Here is a 15799-nt window from a genome sequence, read left to right as displayed (position 1 = left end):
ATGGCAAGGAATAGGGAAAAGATGATATATCTGTATAACTGAATCACTCCACTGTATACCTGAAACTAACACAACATTGACAATCAACTACACTTCAATAAAATTATTTATTAAATGTTAAAAAAGATGCACCCTACGGAAACGAAAAAGAAATGACAGTTTTTCCGTGGCAACACTAGGAGACAGAATTGAGTAGAACAATGGCTTCAAAATTCTAAGGGAAAATAGTGTATAACTTATAATATCCAAACAGTCTATTAGGTACATGAGGACAGAGATACTTTCAATACAGGAGGTCACAAATACATGCGCCTTGTGTACACTTTTCTCAGGAAGTTACTGGAGGATGTGCTCTACCCAAATAAGGGGTTTAACCCCAAATTAGGGTGATTTGTGTCCCAAAAGAGTGGACGGACAGAAGAGAGGTGACCACCCCCACAGCAGACGTGATGGGAGACCGTGATTATAGCTGTGGCAAGTCATACTCCATAGCGTTTCCAGGTCGGACTAGAGCAGTCCCGAAGAACAGTTTCAATGTTCAAGAGGATGAAACTTAATGAATGGTTAATGTTTTAAACAAAACGAGAGATTTCTATAACCACAGAATATGTGGTTGAATTAGTAATGAGTATCTAGAAAACTAAGCAAACAAATAAAGAAGCTTGCAAACAAATAAACAAGCTCACAAAGAAGATCCTACAATTACTTCCTCCAAGGAAAAAAATGTTAGCCTAAAAGGAAATGTAAACTTCATCACTTGACCAATAAGAGCATTTACAGCATCATCATAATCCCACCACTGACTGGCTGGCTGGCTATGATGTCACTGGATGGCAGGAAGCAGACAGAGACAGATACTCTGAGGGTAGCAGGTTGAAGACACTTTAGTCTTGCAGAGAGATGAGTCCATAACTAATGCTTTGGAAATCAAGAAGGACCATTATAAGAAAGTCATCACACATGTGGTAGTGAAACCAGAGAATCTGTTACAAGGTGTGAAAGTATTTTCCTCTGAGAAGCAGGAAATGGAGAGGGTATAAGATGGCCTGAAGTTTAAAGTTTGGTTTTTTTTAAATAAAAAAAATCCTTTTAAACCGTGTTCTGCTTTATTGACTATGCCAAAGCCTTTGACTGTGTGGATCACTATAAACTGCAGAAAATTCTGAAAGAGATGGGAATACCAGACCACCTGACCTGTCTCTTGAGAAACCTGTATGCAGGTCAGGAAGCAACAGTTAGAACTGGACATATAACCACAGACTGGTTCCAAATAGGAAAAGGAGTATGTCAAGGCTGTATATTGTCACCCTGCTTATTTAACTTCTATGCAGAGTACATCATGAGAAACACTGGGCTGGAAGAAGCACAAGCTGGAATCAAGATTGCTGGGAGAAATATCAATAACCTCAGATATGCATATGACACCAACCTTATGGCAGAAAGTGAAGAACTAAAGGGCCTCTTGATGAAAGTGAAAGAGGAGAGTGAGAAAGTTGGCTTAAAGCTCAACATTCAGAAAACTAAGATCATGGCATCTGGTCCCATCACTTCATGGGAAATAGATGGGGAAACAGTGGAAACAGTGTCAGACTTTATTTTTTTGGGCTCCACAATCACTGCAGAGGGTGATTGCAGCCATGAAATTAAAAGACGCTTACTCCTTGGAAGGAAAGTTATGACCAACCTAGATAGTATATTGAAAAGCAGAGATATTACTTTGCCAACAAAGGTCCGACTAGTCAAGGCTATGGTTTTTCCAGTGGTCATGTATGGATGTGAGAGTTGGACTGTGAACAAAGCTGAGTGCTGAAGAATTGATGCTTTTGAACTGTGGTGTTGGAGAAGACTCTTGAGAGTCCCTTGGACTGCAAGGAGATCCAACCAGTCCATCCTAAAGATCAGTCCTGGGTGTTCATTGGAAGGACTGATGCTGAAGCTGAAAGTCCAGTACTTTGGCCACCTCATGTGAAGAGTTGACTCATTGGAAAAGACCCTGATGCTGGGAGGGATTGGAGGCAGGAGGAGAAGTGGACGACAGAGGATGAGATGGCTGGATGGCATCACTGACTCGATGGACTTGAGTTTGAGTGAACTCCGGGAGTTCGTGATGGACAGGGAGGCCTGGGGTGCTGTGATTCATGGGGTTGCAAAGAGTCGGACATGACTGAGTGACTGAACTGAACTGAACTACTTCCTGGAAGGAAAGTTATGACCAACCTAGACAGCATATTAAAAAGCAGAGACATTACTTTGCCAACAAAGGTCTGTCTAGTCAAGGCTATGGTTTTTCCTGTGGTCATGTATGGATGTGAGAGTTGGACTATAAAGAAAGCTGAGTGCCGAAGAATTGATGCTTTTGAACTGTGGTGTTGGAGAAGACCCTTGAGCGTCCCTTGGATTGTAAGGAGATCCAACTAGTCCATCCTAAAGGAGATCAGTCCTGGGTGTTCACTGGAAGGACTGATGTTGAGGCTGAAACTCCAATACTTTGGCCACCTGATGCGAAAAGCTGACTCATTTGAAAAGACCCTGATGCTGGGAAAGATTGAGGGCAGGAGCAGAAGGGGACGACAGAGGATGAGATGGTTGGATGGCATCACCGACTCAATGGACGTGGGTTTGGCTGGACTCCAGAAGTTGGTGATGGACAGGGAGGCCTGCGTGCTGTGGTTCCTGGGGTCGGAAAGAGTCGGGCATGACTGAGTGACTGAACTGAACTGAACTCTTTAAATGATGTGCATTTATAACTGATTAAAATACAGACTTTAAAAATGAGACATGAATAACAGTTCTTAAAACCCAATCTTTTGAAAGAGTTCGCTTCTATGGAAAGATACATTATCATCTCTCTGTGTGTTTGTGTGTATCTGTATTCAGGTGCAAGTGTGTGAGTGGGTTTTCTCTTTTTATAGATAACATGTGGTAAAGTTGTCAAACTTTTAAATGGAGAAATTCTGAAGGTTGATATTCAAAACTGATCATGTCTAAGATCTGAGACAAAACACTCATCACAGCTAGGCAGATATTTGAAGTCTCCCTTGAAGAAGTTTTCAGAACTTATTCCATGACTTGATAGCCACGTGGTCTGCTTTGCATATGGGTTACACTGTCCATCTGTTGGGACACATGCAGTGAATGGAACAGTCCATTGTGTGGCCCTCCATCACAGGCTTCCAAGGAAAATGCTGGCTTATTGGCCAGAGCCACCCTGGTCAATGGTTTGTGATCTTCCAATGGCTCCTTTCTGAAGAACCACTGAAAAAATAAGGTTCTGTGTAGTATGACTCTTAAATGAATCTTTAGAAGGAGGCTCCTAAAAATCACTTATATTGTCTAAAGAGCCATCTCATTAGATCCAACCAATCCTATCTCTTCTTTTCCAAGAAGAGGCTGCTGAGCCTAGCAGATCTCTCAGATTAAGACAACTTCAAATTTCTAGTGGAGGAATCATCAGAGTTCCATAGTATACCTTATTACCAATAGCCAGTTAGTGTCATGGATCACTTAGTATGTGCCAGGCTGCTAGACTGTCTCTGCACTGGCATCTCATTTAACCTTCACAACAACCCTGCAACCTTACTATTATTACTATTACCATTACTAAGTTCACAAGAAGTGGGGTCAAATTTTATATTGACATACTTAAACATTATGCTATTCCAGTGACCAGAGTTTCCATATTTTTAAAATTTGCAATGTTCTCAACTGATGAATTTTACCAGTAAGTCAATTTCTTACCTGGGTGAATCCATTAAATGAACCTCCAGAAGCCTAAACAGAAATGGAAATCAGAGTATGTTATTTTTTTCATTACTTCTGTAGGATTGGTAAATGTCTATTAGACAAGTGGGAAACTGAAGACCACCACAAATTTTAAAATAATACAAAAGGTTGCTGTGCATTCAAATGCTTAGGAAATGGAAAAGGCCATACTGTATTATTTTAAATAGGTTGACAAAAAAAGGGAAACATTAGTTTTATAATTATTGCTGGTATGTGGCTAACCAAAGCCTACTTTCCTGATAATGAGAACATGATTCCATACAAGAGCCATGAGGGTTTAAATAGTTCTTTTTTTAGCCATCAATAGACTCTAGAAGCACATCCAGTATTTTTCTCTAAATACATCACTTTAATGAACAGCTATTACGAGATTTTATAGTTTCAATGGACCTTGGTAGAAACGTTTCATGTGCTTTTATTGGGGTGTAAACACTTTAGGAACAGTAAATTAGTCTGTTTTTTCTATATATCCTAGTGCTTGAACAATAAAACTGAAAGTAGAAAGAATAAACACAATAAATGGGATGGTAAAATAGACTCATCAATTCCCAACACAATCATTCTGCTTTTTCTGTTGTCATTTTGGTTGTCTTTTTTGTCTGTTTTTTGTCAACCTATTTGTGTTTGGTTTGCACAGATTTCAAGAGGCACATGACAATCTGTTAAGGAGATGAGGGAGACCTGGGAGAAGACAGAGATGGATGATGAAGTAGGTGAGAAACATTAGGAAAAACAGAGCCTACAGAAGTCTTTGGCTAGTCTATACTACATACTGGGGTAAGTACCTCTTCTTTATCAGCCTCTATTTCTTGGTACAACAATCCATATCTCTGGTTAGCAATTTCATCTTCAGATAAATCTGAGTTGTTGGTGTCATTGTCTTGGGGACTAGCAGAACTCTCGGCGCTAGCATTCTGGGAGGCTCCCAGAACCAATGGTATAGCTATCTCTTGGCTTTCTTCCCAGCAGCTACCAATGACTTGTTTCCCACCTACATCTGCTGGTAAATCCACCTCCAGCCTTTTCTTGCTTCCAACTGTATCTAAGCATTCCCTGCAATTATCTAAGCCTTCTATGCCTCTGGTAGGCCAGTGGTTAATAGAATCAAGACAACTGGCAAATCCACTTGCTTGGCCATCTGGTATACCAGAGAATTCTACTATTTCTATATTATTCCCTGCTGCATCCAAGCTTGGCTGTCGGATTTGACCTAGATCTGTTCCCCAAGCCCCCGGTTTTGCAATTCTTGGCAAGTTAATGGTTTGGCTACAGTCCCCAGTCTCTGTACTTTCAGGTCCCTCTATTAATGAATCCTCTGTCTTACACAAACACCAGTCTCTTCTGTTTGCATCAGTTCCCAGAGCAGAATTAAGATCTGTCCTAGACTGAGTTGCTGCTTTTTGTGTTACTGATAAAACAATAGCCTGATTTCCATCCCTGTCAGCTCCAAACGCATGTAACACAGCCTCACACTGAATCTCTTTAGCATCTGTACTCCCCTGTGCTAAGTGATACATTATATTATGGCTAGGAGGGTCTATTAATTTTTTCTCTTTGTCTTTTTCAGCTAAGAACCATCCCTCTGGGCTGGCATCTTCAGTATTAGACACAGGGTCAGCCTGGGGAGGCAGATTCAAAATATCTGTATGACTGGCACCTTTAGCTCCAGAACTCTCTATAATTTCACAATTACTTATTACTACTTGATTCCCTTCATCTAGCCCCTGGGCTCTGTCACTAAACTCATCTGCTTGATCTACATTTTTCATGTCTTTTTCTAATATGTCAGTTTTCTCAAGATACTTTTCATCAGTCTTTATGCTTTCTTCACACCCAGCACTTAGATATTTCCTAGTTTCCTGTTCACTGATTTTTAAGGTCTCCTGGTCTTGCTTTCCTAGTGTCTTAAAAAGATCTACTACTCCATTTCCTGTACTTTCACATGTTCTCTCTTCAAATTCCTCTGTCCCTTCTAGGTCCTTGACACCAATAGTTCCAGCCTCTACCTTTTCATATGTCTCCACACCTGCCCAGATAGAATCTTCAGTCTTCTGGTTTCCTTCCTCTTCTTCTGACTCTTTAATATCTTCTTGACTTTCTTTGACCAGGCCACTAGTTTCCATGGCTGGTATCTCTGAGTTAGGTAAATCATAAGGATGCTCCATCTCCATACAAGCAGCCCCAGGCATGGGGTTTGGGGGCAGTTGTTCATCTCCACATGGAGGGGCTGGCCCCAGGACATTTTCACCCTGTCCAGCTACAGTGTGCCAGTCAGCAGAAGGAAACATTCCGGTGGACAATCCCAGGTCCTGTTCTGCTTCAGAGAGACATGCAGAGTCTTCCTGTGACCCATCTTGGGTAATTTTCTGGCTGACACTGTCTGTACTACCATTGGGGCCCCAAATAATTGCACCTAAATCAATCTGAGATCTTTCAATTTCTTCGGTCAACCCACTGTCTGGAGTTTCCTCCATGATCAGGTTACACAGGGAAAGACTTTTTGAAGAATCAGTCTTTAGAGTATGCAGAAGAACAAAGAAAAAAAAAACATAAGATGAAATAGATCATGGTAAGATTTGATGAGAAACACAAAAGTCTTCAATAGAGTAGCACCAGTTAAATAAAGCTACAGAGTATGTAAATTAAATTGAATAACACTACGTCTGTGACTAGCAATGCCATGAGAAATGAAAGCTCATTCTAAGATAATACACCATGTATACAATGTATATTAAATATGAAAAAAAATCCAGAATTTTCTGGATATTTACCTACCGGCTGTACCAAATCAGTGCTTGTCTGTATGAGTAAAAAAAATAATAAATAAGCATATGCATGATCATAAGGCAAGAAAAGAAAATTTCCTAGCACATTAAAATCTCACACTGACCAAAATCAACATACCATTGAAGACTTTGACTTTTACTGGTTTAAGATTAAGTTTTGCAATTTGTTTTGCAATAGAAATGAGTTTTGTTTCACTATTGTGGAGACTACACAATTGAAACATGAAGCTTGCCCCTGTCACTTTCTAAAATCAACAAAAACATTTTATGGTTATAGAATCCCAATGTTCTGAATGTCAGCCCTTTTTGTGAATATCCAAGTAAAACCACCTCCCTATAAAAGATGTTTTCATGCAGAAATTTTTTAGCTGTTTTCTTAAGAGAGCCTTCCATGATGCTTCAGTCTCCTGAGGAAGGGAAGGGAATAGTCATCTTTCTGTTTTAAGGGAAGAAAGGAGCAATGTCACTTCAGAAGACCAGGCTCATGAATAGTTAGATCCACCCAACTTTCCTGTTGCTGTCTCATTAAAAGAGAAGAAAACATTAAACTCAAGTTGAGCTCTTAAGACCACGTGACCCAGGGCTCTTCTAAGACAGGGGAGAAAAGGGCCCAAACCCAAGAGAAATGGGGCTTCATATGGGTGCTGTTATTTTCTTAATGTCACAGATGTTGCCACCACCAAACTGTGCTTTAGTCTCAATTCTCAATTTTGGAAATGTTCACCCTTGCACATCAGATTAGCTGAATAAATAACATCAGCAGTAATATAGACTTTGTATCAATACTTGACAGATACTGAGCTAAATACTCTACAAATATTATCTCCTTTAATCCTCACACAACTCTCTGAGGTAGGTGTCATAACCCTTATTTTACAGATGAGAAAAAACTGAGGCTTCAAGAGTTTCAGAACTTGCTGAAAGTCATGTTGTTACAGTACCTGCAGTGTAGACTCACATCCAGGGATGTCTGGCTCTAAAGCTCAAATCCTCTGTGACTAAGCTTCAGTGAAAATAATAATGAAAAAAAAAAACCATTCCCTGGGGACTCCCCTGTTTGTCCAGTGGTTAAGACTCCTCGCTTCCACTGCAAGGGATTCAGGTTCAACCCCTGGTCTGGGATCTAGGATCTTACATGCCTCATGGCAAAAAAAATTTTTTTAAGTTTTAATGGTTCCCTGTGTGGAATAGCTTGTCATTTACATTTTCTCATCCACACTTTTCATGTATTCTATAAGCAGTAACAAATATATATGCCCTTCACTACAACATTTCCTCTGGCCACCGATAATCAAAGAAGATGCATGAAGGGGCACAACACTGAATTCTTGCTCACCCAGGAGTCTGGTATTTACTCTTTTCCTCACCACTGTTTCTCGGTGCAGATAAATGCTTAGAAATCATCAGGGAGCTGATGATTGTCATCAAAAATGTCGGGGTCTTCTTTCCATAATAGATAAAATAAAATATAACAAGGTTCCCAATATCTAGCCATCCAGATACATTAAAATAAGACACATTAAAAATCTAGCCATCCAGATACATTAAAATAAGAGTTCTCTTACCGTCCATAGGTCCCAGGGCAATGTCTGAAAGCAAACAAACAAACAAACAAACAAATACCATCAGCAGATAAACCTCAAGCATATAAAAAATACAGAGGTGATATAAGTTCTTAAAACAGAATCATAAACATTTTAGAAACATTTAGTACAGCACTGTCCAATAGCATTTTCTTTGGTGACAAAATGTTCCATAGCCATGCTGTCCACTAGTCATATGCGCTATTGGGAGTTGAAATGTGCAAGTGTAACAGAAACAAATTTTAAATTTTACATTCTTATATTTAACTTAGATTATTGAAAATATCCACATGTATCAATCTGTTTTTCACTCTGTGAGTGAAATCTATATCCAAAGCATGATGAATGGGCTTACATTAATACACACACACACACACACACACACACAATTAAAGTGAAGTAAACAAGGTGTCCAGATATTAGAGTTTATCACCTCTTTGAGGAAATGCAGATCCTAGTCACTTCAAATGCTATTTCTTCTACCCCATCCCCCTATCAAATTAAAGAGAATGGCCTGTTTGATGGTAAATGACCTCCAGAAAAGCAATTCTTCAATGTGTTGAATCAGACAACACACAGCTCAATTAATTGGCCATCATGCAAATTAGGAGAGTGCCCCCTAAGACATGTGGCTGAATTACACTTATTCCTGGCATTTTAATTATGAAACTTATTGATCCTGGAGAATAAATCCAGATGGTTCAAAGGACTTCCACTGTGTGTAGACAGTGGAGGAGACCTCTCTTTCTTAATTCCTTTGTGACTGAGAATTACTGCTAAAGCCACATCATTTTCTGTTCATGCCTTTGTGACTAGACTACATCCATGTTTGTTTTCTTGTTTTGAATCTCTAAATGTGAACAGAAAATTAGAGAGCCTGACACTTTCATCTGAAAAATATGAGTTTCCATATGGGATTACAGATGTCTGGTTTGGGTTCTGTACTACAGAAGACAGGCCCTGTGGTTCCAACTGAAAGCCCCCCTCAAGTTGGTCTGGGCCTCCTCTAATCTCCCCCTCCCCTGCAGCTCTAGGCAGCCTGGTTGGTCTCTGGATTGGCACTCACTTGTAGAATGACAAGACAACTGAAAGCCAGTTACTAGTACACAGAGTCCTTCTGCACCCTACATGCATTTTCTGGTTTTCTAGATGGTTTATGTTTTCTTACTTCACAGCCCTTTAAGAATCATCTCTGCATAATGCAGAAAGCACAGGCATTTTCTCTGAAGGAAGGCAGCAATGTGAAACATCATGTTTATCACTCCTTACGATCATGAAAGGACATGTTAACTCATGTGGACCCTGCAGAGATCACAGGGTGAGGTGCTCCATGAGCAGAAAGAACAGCAATTTAAAACGCAGGATCAGGCGATGGGGAAGGGAGATCACGTTGAGTCAATGAGAGAGAAGGTAGCAGAATCTAACAGCTCTGTGCTTTTTGTCATCTCAGCCTAAGACTTTTCTTCTTCACCAAGGAGGAGCGATGTGACTGAGTTGGATCATAGGTCAATGCTGCAGTGAGGTGAATCAATTACGGCCACTGGGAAGCCAGAGCAGTTTATAACCTGACCCAAGGGAAGAGCAGAGGGGCACATACAGCTTGCTCTGATGGCAGTAATGAATTTCTGCCAGAAACTAAGACCTCTGAATATTTAACCCAGGTCATTTTTTGTTGTTTAATTCTGAAAAAAATCTCTTAGTCTTAAATCCCGTGATTCATGAATTAATTTAACCATGACTTGATAGAAAAGAGGTTCCCCTCCTGAGTCAAACTTGCAGCCTGAAATGGTATGGCATCTCATCCCCTGATCATCATAGCATCCACTGTGGAACTCCCGCCACTAATGTAGTGAATGTTGGAGGAGAAGGCTGAAGAAGTCCCTTGAATTCTGCTGGCTGTCTACCCAATGAGAAAGTTCTGCCAAGGAGATATTCTGAATGATATGTACATTCACGTTCTAGTTTGCTTGATCAACAAGATAGAACCCTCAAACTTGCTGACAATGACCACATTAGCATTTCCCAAAGTGAGTTTTAGAGACCACTCCCATGAATGCTAAGAACATTTCATTGGAACAGATTTCTTGGGTCAAACAAATTTGAGAAACTAATTTAAACAAATCTAAATAGTTTTGATTTGCTTTTTTAAGTGCACGACTTTTGGGAGTCTTTAATATGACCAACCTAGACAGCATATTAAAAAGCAGAGACATTACTTTGCCGACAAAGGTCTGTCTAGTCAAAGCTATGGTTTTTCCAGTAGTCATGCATGGATGTGAGTTGGACTATAAAGAAAGCTGAGCGCCAAAGAATTGATGCTTTTGAACTGTGGTGTTGGAGAAGACTCTTGAGAGTTCCTTGGTCTTCAAGGAGATGAAACCAGTTACTCCTAAAGGAGATCAGTCCTGAAAATTCACTGGAAGGACTGATGCTGTAGCTGAAACTCTAATACTTTGGACAACTGATGTGAAGAACTGACTCACTGGAAAAGACCCTGATGCTGGGAAAGATTGAAGGCAGGAGGAGAAGGGGACAACAGAGGATGAGATGGTTGGATGGCATCACTGACTCGATGGACGTGAGTTTGAGCAAGCTCTGGGAGTTGGTGGTAAACAGGGAGGCCTGGTGTGCTGCAGTCCATGGGGTTGCAAAGAGTCGGACATGACTGAGCAACTGAACTGAACTGAATATTCTAAGGCATGTCATGAATATCCTAAAAGGGAATTTTAATAAAACTTCCTGAAACATTCATCTAAGAAACCCATTTTTTTTTTTTTTGCTAAATACCTTTCAGACCAGCATCTAATCTACTCAATCGCCTGCTTTACTGACATCTCAGATTTTTATTGCTTCAATATCACAACATGGAGGCTTGCATAAATCCGATCACATTCTGAACAAAGCGTGGATTAGAGAGACGCTTTATTTACTGGAGGTCACATTAGCTGTCTGTGTCCCAGTGATTTACCATCAGGTATCAAGTAGGCCTCAAGACCAAGAAGTTGAGTTGGGTCTCAATATCTAAGTTGAGTTTTGCACTACATTTTGATTAATTAATCTGAAGTTATATTCTAGCATCCTTGGATTTTCCCAGACTCAAATGTGAGGCCCCAACCACATCAAAAATACTGACATAAACAATTTCTGGGTAGCAAATATTTTGAGTTAACTTCTTCCATTAGCATAGACGACTGTAAAGTAACTATATTCCAGAGAAATTACCCACAGGTCATTTCAGCACCACTACCAGTATCCCTCTGGAACTTCCCTGGTGGCTCAAACAGTAAAGTGTCTGCCTACAATGTGGGAGACCTGGGTTCAATCCCTGAGTTGGGAAGATCTCCTGGAGAAAGAAATAGCAACCCATTCCAGTATTCTTGCCTGGAAAATCCCATGGACGGAGGAGCCTGGTAGGCTACAATCCACGGGGTCACAAAGAGTCAGACACGACTGAGTGACTTCACTTTACTTTTACTTTACCAGTATCCCTCTGACAGACATTATGATGATAATAACTACTGAAATGGGAAGAATGTTGAGAGTGAGGAAGTTGTGGACACGGGTAAGCATGGATAAGCAAGGCTAACTCTGCATCAAGTTATCATCAAGATCACATAAACATCAGAGAGTGGGACCAATTGAGTGCAGCATTGACATATATACACTGCCATATGTAAAAAGACAGCACAGGGAGCTCAGAATGGTGCTGTGTGATGGCCTAGACTGGGGGGATGTGGGGTGGGCATGGAGGGGAGGCTAAAAAGGAAGGGAATTTGTGTATATGTATAGTGATTCACATTGTTGTACAGCAGAAACTAACATAACTTTGTAAAGCAATTATATTCCAATTAAAATAAATAAATTAAAAACAAAGACCACATAGGCATCATGAGTATCAGCATCCAGTTCAGAACTATCAAGACTGAAGAAGATTCCTGTTTGGACAAAATCTCACGGTGATGGCCAAATGACTTAATTTGCAAAGTATGAGGAAAAACAGTAGAGAAAACAGTAAGAAGATTAAACCCCAAGCCAAGAGGAAGAGTCTTACTTAGGGAAGTCATAGAATGTATCATCCAAGCCTGGACACTTCTGAGTACAAATGTGGAACTATGGGTAACTCTGAGATGGATGATTCCTGCAAACTGGAATGTGTGTTATCCCAACTCTGTGGGTAGAGAAAGCTAACAGTAGGGGAGGTTGAGAATAATTGACATCGATCAAGTCCTCTTTCTGTCTTTCCTTCCCATTAGGATATGTTTGTCAGTTGAAAAGAAATAGTCATGTGAAAGAGAGAGGGATCAGGGAAATGCCTTACTGAGCTTTACTAAAGGTTATAAATTATCAGCCCCAACCATCAAAAAATCCACTTGATACCTGTGACATGGGTGAGTGGGTCACTCCAGCAGAACCTGCAGGGGTCACATCAGGTTTGAAAGGATCAAAGTCCAGATCCAGCAAGGTCTCTTCTTTCTTCACCTCAGGGATTTCATTCTGTTGAAATAAAATAAAGTATGCATGAGCTTGAATCTGATCAGATTTCATGACCTAATCCATGCATAATCCTCGAATTTATTTGATATTCCCAAAGCATGCTTTGATAATTTACCATTTAGTTGGCTCATCCATGGGCTCCCAGAGTTTTATATGATGAGAGGGGGAAATAGCCAACTCTGGCCAAGTTGCTCAGGTACATTGCCCAGGCTCCAATCCTTATTCTTTGTTTAGTTCCAAGTTCAGGCAACAAATAGAATTTTTGAGAAATGTATCCTAAAGCCAGCAAGATCCAAGGAATCTCCTTCTCTGCCAGCTCATAAAACTCAAGTCAAAATTTACAGAGAACCAAGTAGATAAACGAGCGAAGACTTGGAAATGATGTGATCACATCATTTCACTGCTGTGATGCCCCCTGGGAAGCTAAGGTTTAAAAAGGAAGGTGTCATTATCTATAGTGACCTCATCCCACCTGCCTCTCTGAATCCATCCCTGGATTCAGTTATCATATGATCCGTTCTTCATCCATAATATTGTTTGTCTCAACTGCATTCATGAGGGAATGAGAGAAAAACATATGCCCCAGTATCCACTGAAAAATGAGCTCCTACACCAATAACATTCTGAGATTAGAAAGAAAGCAAGCCAAATAGAGAATGAAAGTCTTGCTATAATAATACCAAAAAATATATAATACTGAACACTAATGTTAGTTCATTTATTATAGAAGGCACCTATGTTCACCACTATACCCACCAATACACATTTATGGTGAGATCAGGATATAGCATGGGCTTGAAGTTGGTCTAACTCGGGCTTGGGCTACACAGGGATGGTCAGCTCTCATAAACTATACCACAGTGGGAAAACTGAGGTCAGTTTCCACATGATTCGAGTTACATGTGTTTGTTATTTGATATAAGCCTCAATATAGACCATCTGTTGCCTAGAAATTGAAAGATAACAACAATGGATATGGTATTATATAAGAATAGAGATGTATGGAGAAAAAAATTTAAGAAACAGGAATTGTTTTAATTAATGTTGATCATAGATATAAAACTTAAAAATTTAGAAATGTATGAAAACCTTAAGGGCATTACAGATAATACTTTTTTTTTAGGATATCCATACTCACTGTAGGAGGAAATCTGCTTATACATCCTGCATATTGTCTTGAGTTATCTATTCAGTAGCAGGGTTATTCTTCATATATACTTTTAAAATTAACAAGGATAATGTTCTTCTGAGATCCCTCTTTAATAATTATAACAACAAAACTGTCAATTGATTCCCTCAGCCCCTATTAAAAATTTGCAGTTTTTTTTCATCAATTGTATATTGGTACAAATTATATTTTTATGATTTTGCAAACACACATTACACTTAGAATGCTCTAGGCACTGCTCTATGAACTTGATACATCTGAGCAATAACTTGTGTTAATGTACTTTGTTGTCTTTAAAGAATTACTTTACTATCTTCCCCCAAAGCACATTTTATGGGCACTGCTGCTGCTGCTAAGTCACTTCAGTCATGTCCGACTCTGCACGACCCCAGAGACGGCAGCCCACCAGGCTCCCCCGTCCATGGGATTCTCCAGGCAAGAACACTGGAGTGGGTTGCCATTTCCTTCTCCAATGCGTGAAAGTGAAAAGTGAAACTGAAGTCGCTCAGTCGTGTCCAACTCTTAGCGACTCCACGGACTGCAGCCTACCAGGCTCCTCTGTCCATGGGATTTTCCAGGCAAGAGTACTAGAGTGGGGTGCCATCGCCTTCTCCGATGGGCACTGCTAATCCTTAAAAAGAATCAAGGACCAGATGGCATCATTTTCCCACTCAGGGATGAGTAGAATGGGCTGTACCAGGTTTTCCACCGTCCTTTGACACCAATGCTATTCCAGGCTGCTGCAGAGACCCGTTTCCACATCTTAGGGCCCCCTGATATCTTCAAGTTCTCCATAAAAATTGAGCCACACAAATATGTCCATCAGTGCCTGAGGAAGATCCCCTTAAGGAAGCTTAAATGGGAATTTAGAGATCAAGGGTTTAAAAAAAAAACATTATACTAAACTGAGATATGCTTTGACTTTGAAATAAATCTGGGTTTCCACCCCAATTTTGCCACTTGCTATGTTTGCTGGGCAGTTAACTCAGCTTCTTTGAGCCTCCTTTTCTTCATGCACAAAATGAGAGTATAATATCTAGAAAATATTACCATGAACAATAAATACAACAAATACACTAAACATAGTATTCTGAAAATATTCAAAATGGAAATGGAAGCCTGCTATTAGTAACTGCTATTAGTAACCATGTTGATCTGTGTAAAATTACTGTCATTAAATATCCACTATACCAGTTTGGCTGCCTTCAAGAGGTGTAACTGGCTACTTTGGGCTTGATATCTATTTGGTTTTGCTTCCTTCATCTTGAGAGTTATCCCTTAAGGCACTCATATGAAATCGTAATTTAATAGAGCTACAAAAAGAGTGGGAAAAGGGCTGCCTGTTTACGCGGTATCCCTTTATAAAAGAGCACTGAGGTACTCACAGTGCTGTCACTACGTGTCAAAACAGTGACATGTAATTTCCCCTAACATAACAGAAGGCAATTAATCTTTTCTCATTCCTTACACCTGCATCACCACTGGAGTCGATCTGATGAGGTCCCAACATTCTTAAAGCTTTCTGGGAGCTTGATGTCAACTACTGTTTTACCACTGAAAGTCTGAAAGAGGTGACCTGGGATGTGCATTGAAGAAAGGAGACTAGGTGTGGAGACCACAGTGAGGAAAGATACCCAAGGGAAACACTACCAATGATAATAATCTTCTGTGCTATACTTCATGAAGCAGCTTTTGCTGGGGACAGCTGAAGTTTACAATTAAGGTACTGGACTTCTTCCAGTATAGGTGTACAATTTGAGCATAATCCTTATGCTGAGCTTTGCCTTGACCTCATGATAGATGGAGTTTACTTCCTTATCCTGTGACTTGGGGGTGACCGTGTGTCATGCTTTGGCCAAGGGATGTTAGTGAACATAATGCAAGCAAAGGATTGAAATGTGCTTGAATGGTTGACTTGCTTTTCTCGGATTCCTGCCATTCATGAAAAGTACAAGCTTTGTCCAGCCACCGGCCAAAGAGGATGA

At 40.1% G+C, this 15799-nt stretch overlaps 1 protein-coding gene across 3 annotated transcripts in view; it reads right to left on the bottom strand.

The window, feature by feature from the left end:
* The window catches only part of AMPH (amphiphysin), a 218248-nt gene that overhangs the window by 35083 nt on the left and 167366 nt on the right, over window positions 1-15799 (bottom strand). For 2 of the 3 annotated variants that reach the window (XM_044946824.2, XM_025291402.3), the window contains exons 12-15: window positions 12530-12646; window positions 8135-8158; window positions 6559-6582; window positions 3739-3771 (exon numbers count right to left, since the gene is read on the bottom strand). In XM_044946824.2, coding sequence (XP_044802759.1) covers window positions 3739-3771; window positions 6559-6582; window positions 8135-8158; window positions 12530-12646 — 198 coding nt within the window. Of the gene's footprint in view, window positions 1-3738; window positions 3772-4568; window positions 5737-6558; window positions 6583-8134; window positions 8159-12529; window positions 12647-15799 lie in introns of those variants that run through there. The other variant, XM_044946823.2, reaches the window with a different exon arrangement.

Source organism: Bubalus bubalis, chromosome 8 (assembly GCF_019923935.1).
Source record: "Bubalus bubalis isolate 160015118507 breed Murrah chromosome 8, NDDB_SH_1, whole genome shotgun sequence".
NCBI classification, from domain to species: Eukaryota; Metazoa; Chordata; class Mammalia; order Artiodactyla; family Bovidae; genus Bubalus; species Bubalus bubalis.
This window is presented reverse-complemented; position numbering and strand designations above follow the sequence as displayed.